General features: G+C 38.7%; 1 protein-coding gene across 1 annotated transcript; it reads right to left on the reverse strand.

Moving 5' to 3' along the window:
- Nucleotides 1-14744: 14744 nt before the first annotated feature.
- LOC107730339 (zinc finger MYND domain-containing protein 19-like) lies at nt 14745-19907 on the reverse strand. Its single transcript, XM_016541151.1, has 6 exons — nt 19595-19907; nt 17997-18056; nt 17668-17774; nt 16987-17127; nt 16675-16855; nt 14745-16189 (listed from the first exon to the last, which is right to left on the reverse strand). The coding sequence occupies exons 1-6, from the start codon at nt 19643-19645 to the stop codon at nt 16046-16048; spliced, it is 684 nt and encodes a 227-aa protein (XP_016396637.1). The 5' UTR covers nt 19646-19907; the 3' UTR covers nt 14745-16045.
- Nucleotides 19908-21635: the final 1728 nt, after the last annotated feature.

A 21635-nucleotide genomic window follows, 5' to 3' on the forward strand; every position in this document is an offset into this window, starting at 1 on the left:
GGTACACCACAAACTTATTCAGACTTAGCTCGTATTTGAAAAGTCTGCCCAAAGGAGCGACTGGAGCTCCCCAGTTTATCTGCAGTTCATGACGTCCCAGGACAACTACGGCCAGAGCAGAAGGAGCATGATCCTGATCTTCTGCTGTCCTCACCTCAGTTACTGCTCTAGGACTCTCTGTATCCCCTGGACCAAGTGAACTTACACTCAGCTGATAGGAGGTACCAGGAGATAAACAGCTCACTGTAGCCCTGTCAGACAAAATACATAAATAAATAAACAAACAAACAGTACACTGCAGTAGCAAGTTCACTAGATTAAATTATCATTGCAAGACTATATTGATTATGCAAATTACAGCATAATAAACAAAAACAACATTGAAGCAATGCAATGAAGCAATGTAACTTAAAGGTGAAGTATGTAATTTTAGTGTAAAAACATTAAATGCCTTGGTAAATCATTTTAATTCCATAATATAAGTTTTTTTAGGAGTAATATATCATGTTCAACAACAAAAATGGGTCAAATGTGGTATTATCCATCGTGAACTGATTTGTAAATTGTGGATGTGGATGCAGACTTGACACACTTCACCTTTAACGTTATTATGAAAGACTAGTCTGACCCACCCCAGCAGAGTAGTGTTCTTCACCAGTGTGTCATTACAGTAGATCTGATATGATTTGGGTTTGGCTCCTTCCTCTGGCTCTATCCAGCACAGGCGTACCTGTGTAGCTGTACAGCCAATCACACAAAGCTCTCGTGGAGGTTTAAGTCTAGTGTCCAGTTGTTCTGGAGTAATATCCACAGGTTCACTGAAAGGACTAATGTCACCATCAGGTGTAGACAGGCTGAGCTGTAGGGAGAGGTGCTCCTTAGATTGCTTGGGAGAAGCAGGTAAGGTCACCTGACACAACCGGCCATGGTACAGCATGACATCCTTGTCAAAGAGACTATAGAAACCCAAAGAAAAAATAGTGAATATTAAAATAGGTGCATGTGAAATTTTTAAGTAATCTAAGCAGACTGCATCCAAATAGAATCAGTAAACCACTAATAGCTCCACAATAATGTTATTCAAGATCAAAATAGCAGCCTCTTTGCAAGTCTGCATTACATAGTTACAGGATCACAAAACAACCCAACCTGAAATATGCCATGCAATTTGTTAAAGGCATACTGAAATCATGTTCTGTCATGACAACTCTCGGAGGGATTGGCATGGTAATGTACATGACAATGTTAATGTATTTGGTATTGGATCTGCTATGCTGCTGCTGCTGTTGCGGCAGAGCAAGTACCGAGACTTGCTACTGCCAATACATCCACAACATGCTGCTGTGAGCATGTAAGAAATATTGCTGCTGCAAATATAACATACATGAAATAACCCCCATATAGCATACACGATCACCTCATATCAGATCTATACAGGTGGAGCTGGGGAAGGTGGAGGGTTTCTGAAGCAAGCTGAACCAGCTACAACAATCACTAGTCATATATTTGTTTATGGGATCCTACAGAAGAATCTACAGAGCAGCAGATGCTACACAAGTTGCAGTTCACTTTAACACCAACTAGAGCTTACTATTAATTGAAACTCAAATAGAGTGCTGCAGGGATTACATAATTTTGGCCAACCTTGAAGTTAGCATTACCTTAGTTTCCTCGACAAAAAGTTAAGTTCGTTTTTATATTTTAAAAAAATTTAATATAAAAAACCTTAAAAATCACAAGGGGGTATTACTGTTGTATTTTATGTCATTGAATAAATTGTGAAAATATCTTAAGCCTTATTTTAGGCATTTAATCAACCCATTCAAAAAATCTTCGGGACTTCGGGACAACGGAACCAGAATTACAAAAAGCTAACTCGTTTTTAGATTTTAGGACTCATTCCTGCAGCACTGCATGGTCTTTTTGTACTGGGGGGTAGGAGGGTTGAGTTTTGAGTTGCACAGCATGTTTTATAATACAACAAAATAATGATTTCTTATGATAGGACATAAAAGGAAAATTTTAAGTATTAATTACTGTGGAAGTTTAACCTGTATATGACCTCCAAGCCGCTTTCAGGCTCACACTTCTCCCATGATACAGTGCAGTTCGTTGATGAGAGGTTTGTAACCATCACTGGAGGTGGTTTGGATAAACGCTCCAGTCTCCTGAGACACATGTTGACCTCCTCCTGCAGTTCTAGCCCAGTGTACGGCGACATAGAGAGCAACTGACAGCAAAGCAAATGACAGTTTTATCATGAATGTAATATATACACTATGCCAACACAACATGTAAATCAGCACTGTTGTGTTATGAATACAATGATCATGAAACCTTTAGCTGCTCATGCAGAGGACAATGCATCCTGACAGGAACCACTCCACTCGGCCGGGACGCCAGCATACGCACCGTCCTGTTAGACAGAGAGTGGGTTGAGCCTTCAAAAGTGAGTGTGAAGTCTTATGCTACTTTTAATATGAATAGTTCCCCCAAAAGTGAACATTCTGTCATCATTTACTCACCCTCATGTCGTTCCAAACCTTCATGACATTGTACATGACTAAGAGTCAAAAAGGTGGAAATGACTGATCTAAACTATTACTGTCTATTTAATTATCCATGTGCTTTGAACAGTGGCAGAATGTGTGTGTAGATTGGCCTAAAATATCTGTGGTATGCAGATTCACTTATAATAGAGAAGTATAATTAGTGTTACTGTACATGATATGCTACATATTTATTGTTACTTTTCTGAACAATATCCTTAGACTGTCGTTACATACAACACTACAACTACAGTTAATTAAATAACTTACATAGCAGCAAACCATATACTGTCTGGGTCTGGGCTCTGCAACAGCTGTAAAAGACCATCCAGCAAAGCAGGGACAGAGGTGCTTTCCATCAGCAGAGCATGGCCATCTTCATCATTTGCTAAGCAGCTTAGAGCAAAGCACACTGTTTGGCCCATCTCCACTCCTGACCCGTTCAACAGCAGAGCCTGCAGTCGGTTAACCTTGTGACAAATAATAAAATAATAAGTGATGTTTAATTGATTGAGATTTTAACATGATCCAATTGCCAAGAAATTAAGACCTACAGAGAGAGTTTATAAGCTTTTCTTACCAGCTGATGCTTTTTGGCCTCTCTCAGAATGAGGATCTTGGCTTGTCTGCTACCACACAGCCGGCCAACAGCAACTGCTGCATTCATGGCTGTGTCTGCAATAATAAAATTTAAATTTGATGTTGTTGAATAACTTCATATTTTACCAAGCAACAAGAGATTCAAAACCCAAAAGCAATTAAAGGGTTACTCGGGTGAGAAAACGTTACTCGAGTGAGAAGAATTGTTGAATAAATTATGTTTTTTTGTTTTCTTTGCACTCAAAAAGTATTCTCGTAGCTTCGCAAAACTGAAGTTGAGCCACTGATGTCACATGGGCTGTTTTACCGATGTCCTTGCTACGTTTCTGGACCTGGGAACATTACAGTTGCGTTGCTGTCTATGCAGGGTCTGAGAGCTCTCACATTTCATCAAAAATATCTTAATTTGTGTTCCAAAGATGAACGAAGGTCTTACGGGTTTGGAACAACATGAGGGTGAGTAATTAATGACAGAATTTTCATTTTTGGGTGAACTATCCCTTTTAATGTGGGGTATATTAGTTTACTCTTACAAATGTAGGGCTGCCAGTAGATTAAAATAAATAATAATTATGAATCTTCATATGATTCTGAATATGTAATTACAGCATAATGAGCCCAGTATTGTATGCTTTGCTTGTGTTTCTTCAGCTAAGGATCCTTTACACAAATAAATATGGATTCTTTACACAAATAAAGGATCCTTATTTAGGATCCTTTACACAAATAAATAAAAGGAAAAACCTCATAGACACACAAAGAATGAGGGACTTCTAGAAACCAGAATATCATAGAGCCTGTAAGTAACCACCTAGAACTCCCAGCAACCTCCTAGTATTGCCCAAGGATCCACCCAGAACCACCTTAGCTACTGCACAGGAATGCCCTGGCAACCTCCCACAACAATTTGAGTGTAGAAAATAGAAAATATAAAGTAAATTTTTACATCTATTATATCTAGTTATCCATTAATGACGTTGTTGTTACTCTTCATTACAATTCATTCTTTCCTAAATGAAGTAAGACACTGACCTTTGTGGCTACATGATAAGCATTGTGTCAAACATCTGAAGATCTTGCAGGCAGATGAATGGGATAAAACCTTTTCACAGGTTTCTTCACACAGGGACAGTCGTGCAAGAATGAGTGCTGCAGAGTTAACTACATTCTCTCTCTCATTCTCTAGAAGAATAGATAGGCTCTCAAGGACCTCATTGAACACACTTTGGATCTGAAGGAACCATTTCCGCCCTGATGCAGTTTCAACCTAACACATGAAGAAAGAGCTTTAGAATACCTTTTAGACCTAAACACCAGAAATGTGCAACAACAGTCCGTATGGGTATTTGACTTTTATTTGTAGAGGTTTAGATTAAATTTTGTATGAGTTTATAGGACTTTATATAATTTATAGAATTTTCCTCTAGTCCACAGATAGTGACAAAACTCACTTCATCATATTCATAAATTGCATGCACACTATTTTATTTTGACATTTCACCTGAGTAATGATATTTGTGAGAGTAATCTCATTAGAACAGTTTTGAGCTAAATCAATCTAATTTTCTGATATTTGAAAAAGATGAACTGTATGTTTATATTACGTTAAATATGAAAAGTTTATATGTATATTTGTTCACTTCAGACTAAGGCTATAACAAATAACTCATAAATTTTTTTTTAAATGTAAAGTTAAAGTTGTAACCTTGGGGTAAGATGGTCCCCTCAAAATGGGGCAAAAGGCCCCCGGGAATATCTTGCCCCAAAATAATAGGTCGCTTGAAAATGTTAAAGATAAAGTGTTAAAGAGTGAGTGCGAGTGAATTGGAGGCGTTAGATTACCTCCACTTCAGGATGAAACAGTCTGAGAGAAAAGTATTATGGGGGAGGGGTAAAATAAGAATGTGTGTGTGCGTGTACCTACCAAATTTTGGGGACAAATTTGTAAATGACTATGAGTTTTTGTAAAAACTAATTTAGGGGACATCCAGGGACATCCTTATTTTCTTCAAAATCTTTAAAAAAATCTAATCTAAAAAATCTAAAAATACAGAAATATTTCTATGAGGGTTAGGGTTATAGGTTATAGTATTTATAATTATCTCAGTATAAAAACAGAAGTAGTCTATGAAATGACCACATTTAGATGCCAAGTAAATGTGTGTGTGTGTGTGTGTGTGTGTGTGTGTGTGTGATAACAAACCAGACATTGTGTGTCATTGTGTGACATTTGTTATGCGAGTTTGGTTTGTGATGGTAATTGGCATCCTCTTTGCTGACTTTGGACATTTCTGAAAGATTAAAAAAAACGTGTGTGTGTGTGGGTATAAACATGTAAAAAAATTTTTTTAATTCATTGTCATTTCAGCTGTTGTTATTAAATAATTCCACAGTCTAAGAATAAAACTGCAAACTTCAAAAGTCATAACAACCTAAAACTAAGTAGAATCGTTTAGTCTCACTGCATTTTAACTTTAGATATATTGTGACATGTGTTCAGGTTTAAAAAGTGTTGAATGTAATTGCCTTTCAGATTCCTTTCTCTGTAACGATGCTTCTGTACTTTATATGTCATTATGAAACATTCCATTTCAGTACATTTATTTAAATTACATTGCCAAGATGTACAATTTTACCAGTTTAGTTAATGGCATTTTTTCCCCTAAAACAAAATTATTAGGATTAATTTGTCCTTTAAATAAAATGTTCTGTAAAGGTCTGATATAATATAAAGGTCCTGTATAATGCAGCATGCATTATGTAGTCATGCAACCATACCAATGAGGCTATGGCTCCAGCAGCATTCATCACAACATCAGGTTCATCTTCAGTCAAGATCTGAACAAGGTCATTTATGAGATTGCTTTCCCCTTTATTCCCTTTCTGAAGTTTCAGCACCATGGACTCATTTTCCAGAAGGACCCCAAAGATACAAGCTGCAGTACTACTCAGCCTGCACAAACACACAGACAGAACAACTTCACTGCACAGAACTTGGTCAAATGACTCAATGATTTTTTAAGAAAACACTGTAGGAACATTCTACAATTGTATTGACAAATGCTGACCACTAACTTTGTACATGTAAAAAATCATTTGTACAAGTAGGTACACTGCTTAATATAACACCAAGTCAGGGATATCAATCTATTCAGTTAGGAAGCATACGTGATTGTAAATCGGTTTTACCTTCTTTGGTGCAAATGAAAATGACAAAAAGTGAACTGGAGAGGCAACAGCAAGATAACCCCCAAAAAGGTGGTGGTGGTGGCCAAAGACAATTGCTCCCCTGTGACATTTGTACTGGCTACTGTATACAGGCCACCAGGCCACCATACAGACTTTATCAAAGGATTTGCTGATTTTCTATCTGAGTTAGTGCTGGCTACAGATAAAGTCTTAATTGTTGGTGATTTTAATATGTTGATAACGAAAAAGATGCATTGGGATAAGCATTTATAGACATTCTGAACTCCACTGGAGTTAGACAACATGTGTCAGGGCCTACTCATTGTTGTAATCATACTTTAGATTTAATACTGTCACATGGAATTTATATTAAAGTGTTGAAATTCTGCAGCAGAGTGATGATCATTATCTAGTCATTGTCTAGTCTTCATTATCGGATCATTATCTAGTCTTCATATAGCTAAAGCTACAAATTCAACTCCTTACAAATTATGGTAGAACCATCACTTCTACCACAAAAGACTGCTTTGTAAATAATCTTCCTGACTTGTCTCAATTCCTCAGCATATCAAATAGCTCAGGAAAAATTGATGTTGTAACAGAAACTATGGACTCTCTCTTTTCTAGCACTTTAGATATGGTTGCTCCTTTTCACTTAAAGTAAGTAAACATTTATTTATATAGCACCTTTCAAAACAAAGTTACAAAGTGATTTACAATAAAAAGATCAGTACAGTAACAAAATACAAAAATACCATCAAAATTAAGAAAAAGACATACGATAAAAATGAGTCTTAAAAAGAGACTTAAAAGAGGATACAGTAGTAGCCTGCCTAATATCCCCAGGCAGGGAAATCCATAGCTTAGGCGTACCGATAGCAAAAGCGTTGTCACCTTTGGTAACAAGTCGAGATTTTGGAACCATTAATAGGGCCCTACCGGATGATCTCAAGCAGCGATCAGGCTCATAAGGAATTAATAAATCACAAATACAGGCAGGAGCCTGACCCTTCAAGGCCTTAAAAACAAGCAATAAAATCTTAAAATCAATTCTAAAACTCACAGGCAGGCAACCAGTGAAGAGCAGCAAGAATCGGTGTAATGTGGTCACTTTTCTTAGTATGTGTTAAAAGCCTAGCAGCAGCATTTTGAATCAGCTGCAATCTTTGGAGATTTCTCTTGCTAATACCAGAATATGGTGCATTACAATAATCAAGTCTGGAAGAAATAAAAGCATGAATGACCTTTTCCAAATCTGGCAAAGAAAGGAAAGACTTTATCTTAATTAGTTGCCTCAGTTGTGCAAAACAAGACTGCACCACTTTAGTCACCTGAACATCAAAGGACAGTTCTGGGTCAAAAACTACACCTAAGTTGCGAGCCACTTTTCGAACATTATTAGGTCCCAGACTAGAGGAGAGATTATCGATACTAGCACTACTGGAGATGCATGGGGTAATTATAAGCACTTCTGACTTCTGGAGTCATTCAACCACAGAAAATTGTTCGACATCCAATTTTTGATTTCGATGAAGCATGACTTAATATGGGATGTATCAATAATACCAGGCTTTACCGGGACATACAATTGAGTATCGTCTGCATAGCAGTGGAACTCAATGTCATAACATTGCATAATTTGACCCAGGGGTAACATATAGATGGTAAACAGAAGGGGACCCAAAATAGATCCCTGAGGGACCCCACAAAATAAAGGACCACAAAAAGAGGAGGCATCTCCAAGCACTACGGAAAAAGACCTATTCGACAAATAACTAAGAAATAAACCAATCCAGAGCTACATCTCTGATACCAACATAAGTTTTTAGATGGTTGATCAAGACATTATGGTCCATTGTGTCAAAGGCTGAGCTAAGATCAAGAAGGATTAAAATGGAGTACAAGCCATATCACCCTGCAGCCTAAGACTGGTTGCCCACTGAAGCTGAGCAGGGTTGAGCCTAGTCAGTACCTGGATGGGAGACCTCCTGGGAAAACTAGGTTGCTGCTGGAAGAGGTATTAGTGAGGCCAGCAGGGGGTGCTCATCCTGTGGTCTGTGTGGGTCCTAACACCCCAGTGTAGTGACGGGGACACTATACTGACAAAAAAAAAGCACTGTCTTTCGGATGAGATGTTAAGCACTGTCTTTTGGATGAGACGTTAAACCGCGGTCCTGACTCTCTGTGGTCATTAAAAATCCCAGGATGTCCTTCGAAAAAGAGTAGGGCTGTAACCTTGGCATCCTGGCCAAATTTGCCCATTGGCCTCTGTCCATCATGGCCTCCTAACCATCCCCTTATCTGATGATTGATTATCTGCTGATTGGCTTCATCACTCTGTCTCCTCTCCACCAATAAGCTGGTGTGTGGTGGGCGTTCTGGTGCAATATGGCTGCCATCGCATCATCCAGGTGGATGCTGCACACTGGTCGTGGTTGAGGAGATCCCCCCTTTCTATGTAAAGTGCTTTGAGTGCCCAGAAAAGCGCTATATAAATGTAAGGAATTATTATTATTAATTATTAATTATTACAAGCCAGCATCGGCTGCAAGCAGTAGGTCATTAGCAACCTTAACCAGAGCCGTTTCAGTGCTATGTTGAGAGCGGAAACCAGACTGAAATTTTTCAAAGATTAAATTATTATTCATATACGAAATCAGTTGCATTTTAAGAGAAGATTAAGGAAAACAGTCCGACATCGTGGTATAACAAGCACACTCGCGCCTTAAAGAGAGCAGCCCAGAGAATGGAGCGCAGCTGGAAGAAAACAAAACTAGAGGTATTTCGTATTGCATGGCGGGAAAGTACTTCTACTTATAGAAAAGCTCTAAAAACTGCTAGATCTGCTTACTTTTCGTCTCTCTTGGAAGAAAACAAACACAATCCCAGGCATTTATTCAATACAGTGGCTAAACTAATGAAAAATATAGCATCAACAGACAGACATTCCCCAACAGCACAGCCGTAATGAATTTATGAACTTCTTTACTTTCAAGATCGATACTATTAGAGATAAAATTCTAAACATGCAGCTGTCAGCTACAGTATCGCATCAGATACTGCACTATAGCACTATAGATCCCCTGAGGAAAAATTCCACTCATTCTCCGCTATAGGAGATGAAGACATTTATAAACTTGTCAAATCATCAAAACCTACAACATGTATGTTAGACCCTATTCCATCTATGCTACTAAAAGAGGTGCTTACAGAAGTCATAGATCCTCTTCTGAATAATATTAATTCATCAATGTCATTAGGATATGTCCCCAAAACCTTCAAATTGGCTGTTATTAAGCCTCTCATTAAAAAAACACAACTTGATTCTAAAAAATTAGTTAATTACAGATCTCAAATCTTTTTTTTTAAAGATTAAATTTTCTGTCAAAAATAGTAGAAACCTCTATGAGTGCTACTGGATCTTAGCGCTGCGCGACCACAATAGTCTTTTGAGTAGACTACAAAATTATGTTGGCATTAGTGGAATTGCATTGTCATGGTTCAAATCTTACTTATCTGAGCATCATCAATTCGTAGCAGTGAATGACGAGGTATCAGGACCTCCACAGCCCTGAATTTCAGCGGCGACCAGGACAACTAGATGAGCCCCAGAGACAGATCCCCAGTGAAGACCTTGTCTCCTAGACGGCCACCGGGACAAGACCATAGGAACCAGATGAGTCCTCTGCACAATGTGACTTTGCTGCAGCTTGGAATTGAACTTCTGGTTTCGTCTGGCCAGAGGAGAACTGGCCCCCCGACTGAGCCTGGTTTCTCCCAAGATTTTTTTCTCCATTTCTGTCACCGATGGAGTTTTGGTTTTTTTGCCACTTGCCACTGTCACCATTGGCTTGTTGGGGACGCTTGACTGATTGCACAGACACTATTGGAAGAGAGCTTAACTGGATGATGACATCACTGAATCATCAGTGAACGGACTTTAGCTGGAAAAATGACTCTTTGTCATTGTCCTCTTGCATTATTGACAAACTTTCCTGTTTGACACTGTAAAGCTGCTTTGACACAATCAGTATTGTATAAAGCGCTATATAAATAAAGGTGACTTGACTTGACTCTCCTTATACCTTGTTTTGTGTTTTGTCATGGTCTTTCTCAGTACTTGTTCCATGAGGCAGTACCTGCAACCCAATCAGGTTGCACAGGTAGACCAGCTCCTTTGAGATGGCACATCCATATGTGTCATCGCAAGGATGTGTCTCCCAGCACAGTTTCAAGAGCATGGAGGAGATACCAGGAGATGGGCCATTACACAAGTAGAGCTGGACAGGACTGTGGAAGGGCAACAACCCAGCAACCAAGAAAGAACAGGAGAAACACTGCCAGGGCCCTACAAAATGACCTCCAGTAGGCTACTGGTGTGCATGTTTCTGACCAAACTGTCAGAAACAGACTCCATGAGGGTGGCTTGAGGGCCCGACGTCATCTAGTGGGACCTGTCCTCACAGCCCAGCACCGTGCAGCTCAATTGGCATTTGCCAGAGAACACCAGAATTGGCAGGTCTGACATTGGTGCTTCGGTCTCCTCACGGTTGAGAGCAGGTTCACATTAAGTACATGTGACAAAGAGCCTGGAGATGACGTGGGGAACAGTCTGCTCCCTGTAACATCATTCAGCTTGACCGGTTTGGCGGCGGGCCAGTGATGGTCTGGGGAGGAATAGCTTTGGAGGGATGCACAGACCTCCACTAGCTAAGCAACAGTACCCTTACTGCCCGGCCTCATGTAGCCAGAGTGTGTAGGCAATTTTTGGATGATGAAGGCAATGATGCCATTGATTGGCCCTCACGTTCCTCAGACTTGAATCCACTTGAGGTCATTTATGTATTGGTGCATCCGAAGCAGCTAAGTAGCACCACAGACTGTCCAGGAGCTCACTGAAGCCCGAATCCAGCCCTTCAGGTTGATGATTTTGGTTTCCATTGACCATTGTCACATCATTTTTTTCGCAACGAGTTACACAATTTATAGACATATAAACAAAGTGTGATGAAATATTTAATTTTGTGTTTTTAGTTTACATTACATAATAGATATGAATTTAGCCTTGGCAAGACAAAGAATTGGCCAGTTTATTCCAACAATGGAATAAAATATAATTTCCATTACAATAGGATAAGCAGTTCGGAGAATGGATGGATAGATGAAAACAATAAGAAGGAAGGTAAGGGACTGGGCACTTGCTAAAAAAGACTGTGCTTCATGCAAAAACTGTCCTCCATTTGATCTAAGTTCATTTTGCAAATGTGTGTACGTGTGATTCAGAGAAACCAGAAAAAATGTGCATACACCTCTCTTCCAGATGTGAAATCTATAAATTGCAAATGAACATGGAATTAAAACCCCTAATTAATGTCATTAGCATATAAAGCGCATCAGTCAACATCCAAATCCTTTACTTGAGAATGGCAAGTGGCAAGACTCTGCCACAAGGAAAAGTGTGTACTCCTGCTTAGAACCTGATGTGGCGCTGAGAACTTTTTCATGTGAAAGACCATTTTTATAAATCTCAACATTGGCGTGGATTTTAGCATACAAACGTTTCATAAATGAGACCCCTGGTTACGGATATACAGAGAGGCCATCTTCACCTTAGCAGGCATGAACCGATCCTCTCTGCTGGTCTGAGTTCAACCTGAGGACACTGTCTCGACAAAAAAGCAAAAGCAAGTCGCTTGTGCCTTTTAATCATTTCACCCTTTCGGCAGAGGGAAAGACACTCATTATGCTTTGACCTCTCAGAGGTCTGCATTTGTAAGATGTCAAAGAGAACCATTGAGCAAGATGACTCTCATAAATCGAACTTTATAACCCAAACACAATAGGCTGTTACTGTTGCTGAGGCGACCATTTCTAATGACTTGAGCTGTATTTTCAAGGCTGAAAGCTTCCTAGATTACATTTTGTCAAGCATTTTATCCTATTTTAAAGTAAAATTATCAACGCTGAAACAATCTGAGACAAAATGTTAAAAATGGCAAACACAATAAGGTATACTAGGTATTTTTGTGTTTATGGTTTGTGGGCTGATAAGAAAGCATTCTCAAAAGTTTCAAAATACTAATAATTTCTGTAGTGGTAAAACATTTTTACAGTATATACCTGTAATAGAATGATGCTTTGCTCTTAATAGAAGACCACTCTCGTGTTTGTATGTATGTGATGAAACTACAAAACCACCAATCTGTGTGAAGGAACATTGGAATCACCATGAGCATTAGATTTATAATATTAGTGATATCAGTGATGTGGTGCAGGGGGAGTTCACATTTACACCAACCGTGACTGTACGCATTAACTGTAATTGGCCAGTAGTGTCAATATTCTGTAATATTAATGCACACCATCATTTCACTTTCGACAGGTGTAATTTATAGAACCAAGCTATTGTTTTAACCTAATGATTAAGATTGCAGTACTGACCATGAGGCAGTTGACTTCAGCATCTTACGTAGAGCGTCTATGCACAGTTCTGTGTTGCAGTGTTGAAGAACCTTTTTAACAAGTTCACCTTTGTCCTCCTGAGCAAGGTTAACAAGAATTTGCAATGCAGAGGACGCATGGTCAATGTCTGGACATAGAAGCCAGGTCAAGGCATTTCCGTTATGACATGGAGCTGGACAGCAAGCTGTTGATGTCATCCTTTAAAACACACACACACACACAAATTCAATCAATCAATAAAACAAAGGAAAAGCTAAGTAGTAAGGGGAGAAAAGTAGGCTAACAGTTATTCTCACATTGCCTTAGAAGTGTAGGCTACTGTGACTATCATGACACAATGATGGCATCATATGTTAATAATACTGTTACCTAATAACAGTATTAGTGTCATTACATTGCACGCTAATGCCTTAAAACTGTACTGTGCGTGGCAGTGATGGTATATGATAATATTGTGGTTATTTGATATATACCACAGCATTAAATGATTACCATAATTATTTACATTACATTACACTACACTAAAGAATATCAGGGAAATCAGTAAGCACCACTATAATGGTACTGAAATTCATGTACCCTTTATACTTAAATGGCACTTCCAAATATACCATGAAATGTACATGTTACGGTACCATGTACAAAACAACAGCATGGTAGCATCAGCATGTCCAACAAATTTTGTGATTTGTAGAAAATTATTTGTTTCTTTTTAAGAATAATTTTTCCTCGCACGCCGTTATGTCTTTTGACAAAAAATTGCTATAATTCCAACAATTTCGCGCAACTGATAAAATAAACACTCTCATTTAACAATTCAGCTTACTTGGCCTCTACGTTAATAGACCGGGACGTCGTCTGCTGCTTGGAGTTCCTCGTACCGTTAGCTTCTTTTGGAGGTGTACAACTTACTAATCGTTACATTTAAAGAGAATTCGAGACGTCTTGAAAACATTTGCCTGAAGATACAACAAATGAAATAACCACCCCTCCGGTTCCCATGGAGACGTTTGACTAAAGGTTATTCACGACATCCTTTTTAGACACACATTAAACTGCACTGCGCTTCATTTAAGAGGGTTTGTTCAGTACTTCAACCTACATCAGCGCCAAATAAATAAATAAAATGTAAAAAGGGATATTAACATTTAAAATGATATCCAATAATAATAATGTTTCCAAAAAACGGAAACCCATTTCCGCCACATTTGAGTAAACATTATGATTCTTAAAGTCAAAATAATGAACGAGTTAATCTTCATTTAGGAAAAAATAATTATGACTTCTCATTGTAATGAAAAAGTTTCTCATAATAAAGATAAACTTTCTCACAATTCTCATTACTAAAGATAAACGTAAATTTCTCCATATTTTTTTTATAGCTGTTAAATTTCAAATGATAGAGCAATAAATACATTAATCAAAATGAAGACAACATACGTGGTACATGCAGTCAAAAGTCAGTTGAACATGTTCATAGTGAATGTGATGAACAACACGTGTGAACTCGGAGTACTAACATACATCTTAAAATTTCTGCCACACCAGCTGGTCAAAAACCATTGAAATACGACTAACTTTGCCATTTCAGGTGCCGCACTTCCAACATGAAAAAATGCCCATTTTGAATAAGTATTTTCCTGTCTGGGTTTCTTACAATCCATGTAAACATCCTTATACATTTCAGGGCCAATGCATGTGCTTTTAAAGCTTGATTTTGACTCAGCACTTTAAATGGCACTCATATCAAAATTATTCATATTGCACAGAATGTGCACATCCTAATAACAATATTGTCCACATTTTTGGTTCAGTGAAAAGAAAAACCAAAGAACAACAGTTTTAGCCTCAAAAGACAACGTTATATGGGCAAAACAGACACTATGCAACCAAATTAACCTTTACACATTTGAGAATTTATTTCATTCATTTTATTCTTATATTACAGTGACAAGAGATGGTCAGTTATCACAAACTTTGTCCATTCACATATTTATGCATTTAATGTTTGTATGATAATAGCTTAGAAAAAATAAAAAGAACAGACACCCCCCCCAACCTACCCTAAACTCCCATTTCTCAATAAAGAGCAAGGATCAAAGTGAGGATATTCAGTGCACAGTGTTCAACCCCAACCAGATAAATAAATTATTCAGAATACAAACACAGACAAACATCACATATATGCGTCTATTATACATGCTTATTTGTGAGTGCGCGTCACAGTTTGGTAGAGTTGCCCTTGACGTAAGAGGAAGACACACTTGGAACTTGTGTGCACAAATTTAAAAAAAAAAGTCAAACAAAATTCATAAGTTAAACTCACTTTGACAAAGATCTTAGGACAAACAAGAAGACTAAACATTGAATGACTGGGACCCAAATGACAATTTTAGACATCCAAATACAAGTTGACAACACGAATCAAAGTCAACTTTCCATGTGGGTTTTCAAGTTTTTCCCAGGACATCCCTCTAAACCGAGTGCTTGTTACGGTAAATGAAATTAAACATGACATGAGTGGGAAGGGTAAATAGGATTGTAATGCATTTCAAAAATAGGTAGACCCCCCTGCCCCACAAAGGCATATTCCCCAACACTGCAACCCCAAAAAAATCCCATATAGAAAAGAAAGAAAGAAAAATATGTAATCACTTTATTCATGTCCTTCAGTCAATAATGGCATTGCACACACAATACTGGTGGTGTGGTTTTGCACAGCTATTGGCTTTATACTTAATGAAGGTATGGCAGGTGAGTGACTATGTGCTAGGTTATGTGCACAAGAAGTCCAACTGGGAGAAGAGGAGGAGGAGGAAGGGTAGTACAGTGAAGAGGTCCGTAGTCAATCTCATCAGTTGTACAGCAGTTTTGTCCCTCGGCAGCTAACACTTCATGACAGAAGGGCGGATGGAACAAGCGAGCGCATGACTGTCAATACTCATATGCACTCCACAGAGAAAGAGTTATGACGGCATGGTGTTTTTCTTCATTAAACACATATCCATAGCAGCAGGTGGAGCCTTTAAGACCTCCCTCTGAACAACAAAAAAAAACTCCATTTCCCATAATCCCCATAGGCAAGTTGTGGAGATATGAAAGTTCTGGGAAGTGTTTTGTCCCCCAATAGGCCCATCCAACCCACCAAAATTGTCCCCTGTCCTACCAGCCAGTTTTTGCATTTCAACTCAGTCTCATCCCACAACCCCTGTGACCATCGTTCTTCAAACTGGGGTTGAGGGGGATCATCGCTCGGGCTCAGACTCCAGAGCCAGAACCCGTTTACGCTCACGGCACTGCTTCTTATGGGCCGGCCAATCTCTCTGTTGGCACTGTGAGCCGCAGTAGCGTGCCACTTGGCATCGGCCGCAGATGTTGAACTCCCTCAGCTGGAAAGGCACAAAGACAGAGACACTAGTAAAATTGTCACAACTCAAATACATGAGATAAACACAATGAACATGTTAAAGTGACAACTGTTTGAAAAACATACTATCAATATTAGTTAATTAAGAGTGTAATTTCTCTGAACATGGTGTATAATTCTGTGCAACAAAAAGATAAACATATCCATATACACCAGCATATTTGCCTGTTGACATGCTTCTTGTGCTATTTTAGCATTGCATTTTTTTTTTAAAATTCTTATGTGAGGGTTATGTGGTTGCGTTCTCTTCCATTCTTTCACGTCCAATCCAGCATTTTTAAACTCTGTGAACAACCTGCAAACACACCAGCTCAATTATAAAGGACTGATGTTCTTACAACCCACTGACTATGTAAATTTACATTTTGTATGAACATGACCAGTTTTTAAAAAAAAAACTAAATCAACAAAAGACCACAGAATGACTTTTCTCTACACCATACTGACCCTCCTCTCAATGAGCGAGCAGGGTGGGTAGTGACACTCGTAGTAGGTGCAGGAGCATTCCTCCTCTTCCACCAGCTCTCCATTGGCATTGTAGTAGCGTGTGCGACTCAACTCCATATACTGCTCTTCCACTGGGTCTGCTGGAACCTGCTGGATGGCCAGCCAGTATAGCGACTGCTCTCTAGAGAGGACATTATACAGGGATAATTTAGAAAACACCTCACAACACAAGTTGAGTACAGTAGATCACTATTTTTGTTTGTTTCTTTCATGTGTACGTCATTAAATCTAAATGTATGGATTTTTAATTACCTTTGTTTGCTGGACAGTTCTTCTGGTTTGGGACTCCATCCCACAGGAACGAGACGCAAGTTGTCTAGACGGTTGTCCACTGTGACTGAGTTTATGTGAACTACTTGGAAACTTGGAGCAATTCCACCTCTGTGTTTTTCCCTGTCAACAAGTACACTAAAATGTGACTACTTAAAACATACAGATGTCTACTTATTTACAGCCTCTTCAAGGTTTATACATATGCAAAACTACATATTTTCAAAATTCACTAGTCGGTGAGTTGCCTGAACACAGAATGCTCAAACGGTGGAGGGTAAACGCTCTTTTTTGACGCTAAGGTGCAGAAACATTGCAGGTCTGTATGGGTGAGAATTTTCCTTACTATATGATCTAACATGGATTCTCTTAGCCAGCAATATATTTATAAATACCTCAAAATATGTCATGACACGATTAGTATTAAATAGATTGTGGGGCCTGAAAAATGTTAAATATAGGTTTCTTTATGCATTGCCTTGATACATCGCATCATTAGTCATTCCATATTGATGTATCGTTACACCCCCAGTGAGAAGGTGGCTTCATAAAAAAAGTTAATTATGACTTCCACTAGTGGCCCGAATTGTGACCCGAATATCTGAAGATCGTAAAAAGTGAAAAAGCAGTTAGAACTACAATAGGCTCTAACAGTACACTCACCAGAGTAACTCATGCAGTGGTCGACCAGCCCATCTACCCTTGCCGATGTCAAAGGCATAAGCAAAGATTTTTGCCCCATTCCCATCTGCATCAACTTCCATGCGCGCCTGAAAATAAAGACATGCAGGCATTCAATTTCACAGGACTAAATAATAGTATTCAAAGCATGTGACCATAACAAAAAGAATCCTTTGGGTAGTTGTTAAAGTAAAAAATAAAAAAATTTACTAGGAAAACCCTGAAAAGGTCATAACACAGAAGGTTGTTGGTTCAACACCCACCCAAAAAACTTTCAACTTAAAAAAAAAAATTACAAAATGAGTTCTCACCTCAAAGGCATAGTTTTCCACCAATGGTATGTCTTGTTCATCAATCAAAGTGTACTTTGTCTAAAGAAACAAAACGGTGTTAAAATGCAGATTAAGTGAATTAAGACAACAATCCAAAAACATATCCTTTTTCTTCCTCACTAAAGACTTAAGTTATACATAATGCGTTTTTAGGGTTCCCATACTTTTTGGCAAATTTTCTATTAGTTCTATTGGTTTCTATTATTAAAAGTTCGTGTGTGTGTGTGTGTATATATAATAAAATAAAGTTTTCGATGCTGTTTGCGCATGTTCGTTTTAACTATGGTTTCGGGAAACACCGAATGGTTGAACTATGTTGGAAACGACGGAACTAGCGACCACAGTTAGACGAGGATGCTGTTGGGAAAAGCACCCCATACAGGTTTAGCAAACCAGTTCAGCAGATTCATTGAAGAGCAGTCTGTTTACGAATCAGACATCTCTACTGTCTGAGAAACAATGCCTACTCGTATGATTACTCAATACCGCGCTTTCTGGTAATTAGGACAGTTAATTCGTGGTATTTTAAAACGCCTTTTTAATCTATATGAAAAGTATATCGGTAGCTGTCTGTAAAACAATATGGGTAAATATTTCATATGTTATGCGTGCCATTACAGATTCCAGAACTTAATGAGCATAAAAACAAATGAAGAGTGGCTAAGCAAACTATCACGATTATCACAGGAGAAACACGTGTGCAAAGTCAGCCGACCAGACATAACCTATGACCATCGATTAACATGAGCTCTATTGCGTCTTATGACAACATAAAACGGGCATCATTAGACTGTATAGCACGCATCTCGTTTGTGCCTCCACTTCTCACATGCTCCTTTTGTTTAACCCCTTTGGATATCTGTTTACCGGCTGCCCTCTAGTGTCATGGCATGAGCGGCCTGGCATCCCAGAAACAGCTTGGATTTGTTCAGGATGACGCAAAGAAACCGATCAAAATAGTTAAGTTTAATAAAAAGACAGCATTTTGCAGAAGGTTTAGCGATACATTACAAGGAGATTGAGATTAAGTGACTGTATAAATGTTTGACAGATGAACCGTGTAAGGACAGTGCTAAGCCTCATCACAGCCAACGTGCCGGTTGTCATGCTGCGGACGGTTCCTGGTTGAGGCATTTTCAGAGCTCTCTGAGCCATATTGGATGACAGTGTCATTACTGATATGGATCAAGAAAACGCAACAGTCGTGTGCTTAAAACCTTCTTAAAGTGTAAACGGAAAAATAAAACTTTTAAATTCCCTAACGTTAGTTAACACGCGAACTCTCGCCCCAGCCGTCTAGCAGCGCTATAGCCACGCTAGCGGCACTACCACAGCAAAAGTAGGCGGCTCAAAGGGACTAAACCTACTCGGCTGATGAGCTGACCAATTTTACTATAAAATCCACCCGTTTCGACGACAACTACATACCTATATTACATGTATCCCTGTTTGACCAAAGTCGATAACATCAAAATGGACAAATCTGACACTTAATTGTTAAACACAAGCATTTAGCTCACGGATCTCGGATCTCCTCCCCTTCGCGTCGCACATGGCAGCCCTAGGATTCAGCTCACCTTCCCGGCCACACGGCCAAGTCGAACAATCCCAAGCTTGAAATCCGACATTAGAGGGGATGTCAGGTCTGGGATGAAATGCGAGAGCAGGTACGACGGTATTAGGTTGGAAACCGGACCGGGCAAACCAACCCTGAGTACAATATTTAGTGTAATAGGGTCAGTCGCTGCCCGCGTCTTCCCCACCCGCTTCCAAACCTCCGTGATGCACCGCTGAGAGGCGTTGGAAAAACCTGCCAGCTTCTGGGGGAGGGACTAACAAAACTCAGAACGTAAACCAATCGTAAAAGACCACTGACAGCGACTTGTCCAATCAGAGCTGTGCATCGTCAATACATTGGCGTTGGGTGTTTAATTCTTATGCTGACGTATCATGGATAAACGTAAACGTGTATGACCGCTCTGTCCAATCACAACACGAGATTTCACAACAAAGCCCGCCCCTTTTATAACCACGCCTTTTCGTTACGTAACTAAAACACGACATTTTAGCGCGAAACAGTGCTCACCGGCACTGCTGGTGTAATGGGTACATTAAAATTACTCTTATTGAACAGTGTTGGGCTAGTTACTCAAAGAATGTAATATATTACTCATTACTAGTTACTCCTTTCAAAAGTAATATTGTTACTTATTACTTTCTGGCAACAGTAATTAGTTACACTACTAGTTACATTACTTTTTCTTCACACCCTACAGAAGTTGTAACTGTGTATCTTCTACATAAAATTCTTCTAGAATGTTACTAACAACATATTTCTGCCTCATCTTTTGACCAAAATCCACATTGGATCGCAGTAAGAAGTTATTACAAACACTCAATAGTGATTGATAGTGACATTGAAGTAGAAGTGTTATATTAATCTCATTAATTGTCATGTGTAGCTTGAAGCTAATTGTAATTTCTCTGTTACCCATATACGATTATATTTCATTATGTATTTTATCAAATCACATAATTTTGTATTTGTATTAAAGTTTGTTTAATTTTCCAAAAAGATTTTTAATGTACTACCAAATGCTGATCAGAGGGATGTGGGTGGGATGTAATGCCAGAGTAAAGTACAGCCACAACTTACTCAACAGTGTTCAGATCATCTTTTTTCCTGACAAAATCAATATAATGCAATATTTCTATCTCCTGAATGTAAGCTTTTCCATATTCCAAGCTTGCCTGCTGCACTGGGGATACCACATGCATGTGCGAGTCATGAAAATTATGAAAATAAATCTAGGAATTATTTGATTGTTGGATTTTAAATCAGCGGGGTTAAGGCATCAAAAGTAACTAAGTAACTAAACTGTTTTATGGATTGTAACTGTAATATTATTACTGAAATCTAATTAGTAATTAGTCACACTAGTTACTGCAAAAAGTAATTTTATTACAGTAACTAAGTTACTAGTAACTAGTTACTGCCCAACACTGTTACTAATATTAACTATATTCTGCCGCGTTATCATCTGGGTACAACTGTTCCAACCACTAAAGACAGATTCACAAATAACCTGCCTGATTTGTCTCAAATGCTTTGTGTACCCATAAATGCACATGAACTACACAAAATGACTAGCAACATGGGCACTATCTTCTCTAATACATTAGAAGCTGTTGCCCCCGTCAGGTTAAAAAAGGTTAGAGAAAAACGTACTGTGCCATGCATACAACAGTAATACCCATTCTCTCAAGATAGAAACTCGCAATCTTGAGCGCAAATGGAGAAAAACTGATGCCTTAACTTTGCAATTTCTAGTATTGCATTAGTATTGCTATACTTGCTATACTCTGATGCAGAAAAGCTAGTTCAAGCATGCATGACCTCTAGACTGGACTATTGTAATGCACTGCTAGGTGGTTGTCCTGCATCTTCAATAAAAAAGCTACAGGTAGTCCAAAATGCAGGGGCTAGAGTCCTTACCAGGTCAAGAAAATATGATCATATTACCCCAATTTTACAATCTCTACACTGGCTATCTATTAAATTCCATATCAGTCCCAAAATATTACTAACTTATAAGGCCCTAAATGGTTTAGCTCCTG

Source organism: Sinocyclocheilus rhinocerous, unplaced genomic scaffold, assembly GCF_001515625.1.
Source record: "Sinocyclocheilus rhinocerous isolate Xijiao unplaced genomic scaffold, SAMN03320098_v1.1 scaffold127, whole genome shotgun sequence".
Classification (NCBI taxonomy): domain Eukaryota; kingdom Metazoa; phylum Chordata; class Actinopteri; order Cypriniformes; family Cyprinidae; genus Sinocyclocheilus; species Sinocyclocheilus rhinocerous.

Excerpts from the sequence above, each read along its gene's own strand:
- LOC107730339 (XM_016541151.1), bottom strand. The coding sequence starts at position 19,645 with ATGTCGGATTTCAAGCTTGGGATTGTTCGACTTGGCCGTGTGGCCGGG. Across the intron at positions 18,057-19,594 it reads TTGGCCGTGTGGCCGGGAAG|ACAAAGTACACTTTGATTGA; the intron begins GTGAGCTGAATC and ends TTGTTTCTTTAG. Across the intron at positions 16,190-16,674 it reads GCTCGCTCATTGAGAGGAGG|CTGAGGGAGTTCAACATCTG; the intron begins GTCAGTATGGTG and ends GTGCCTTTCCAG.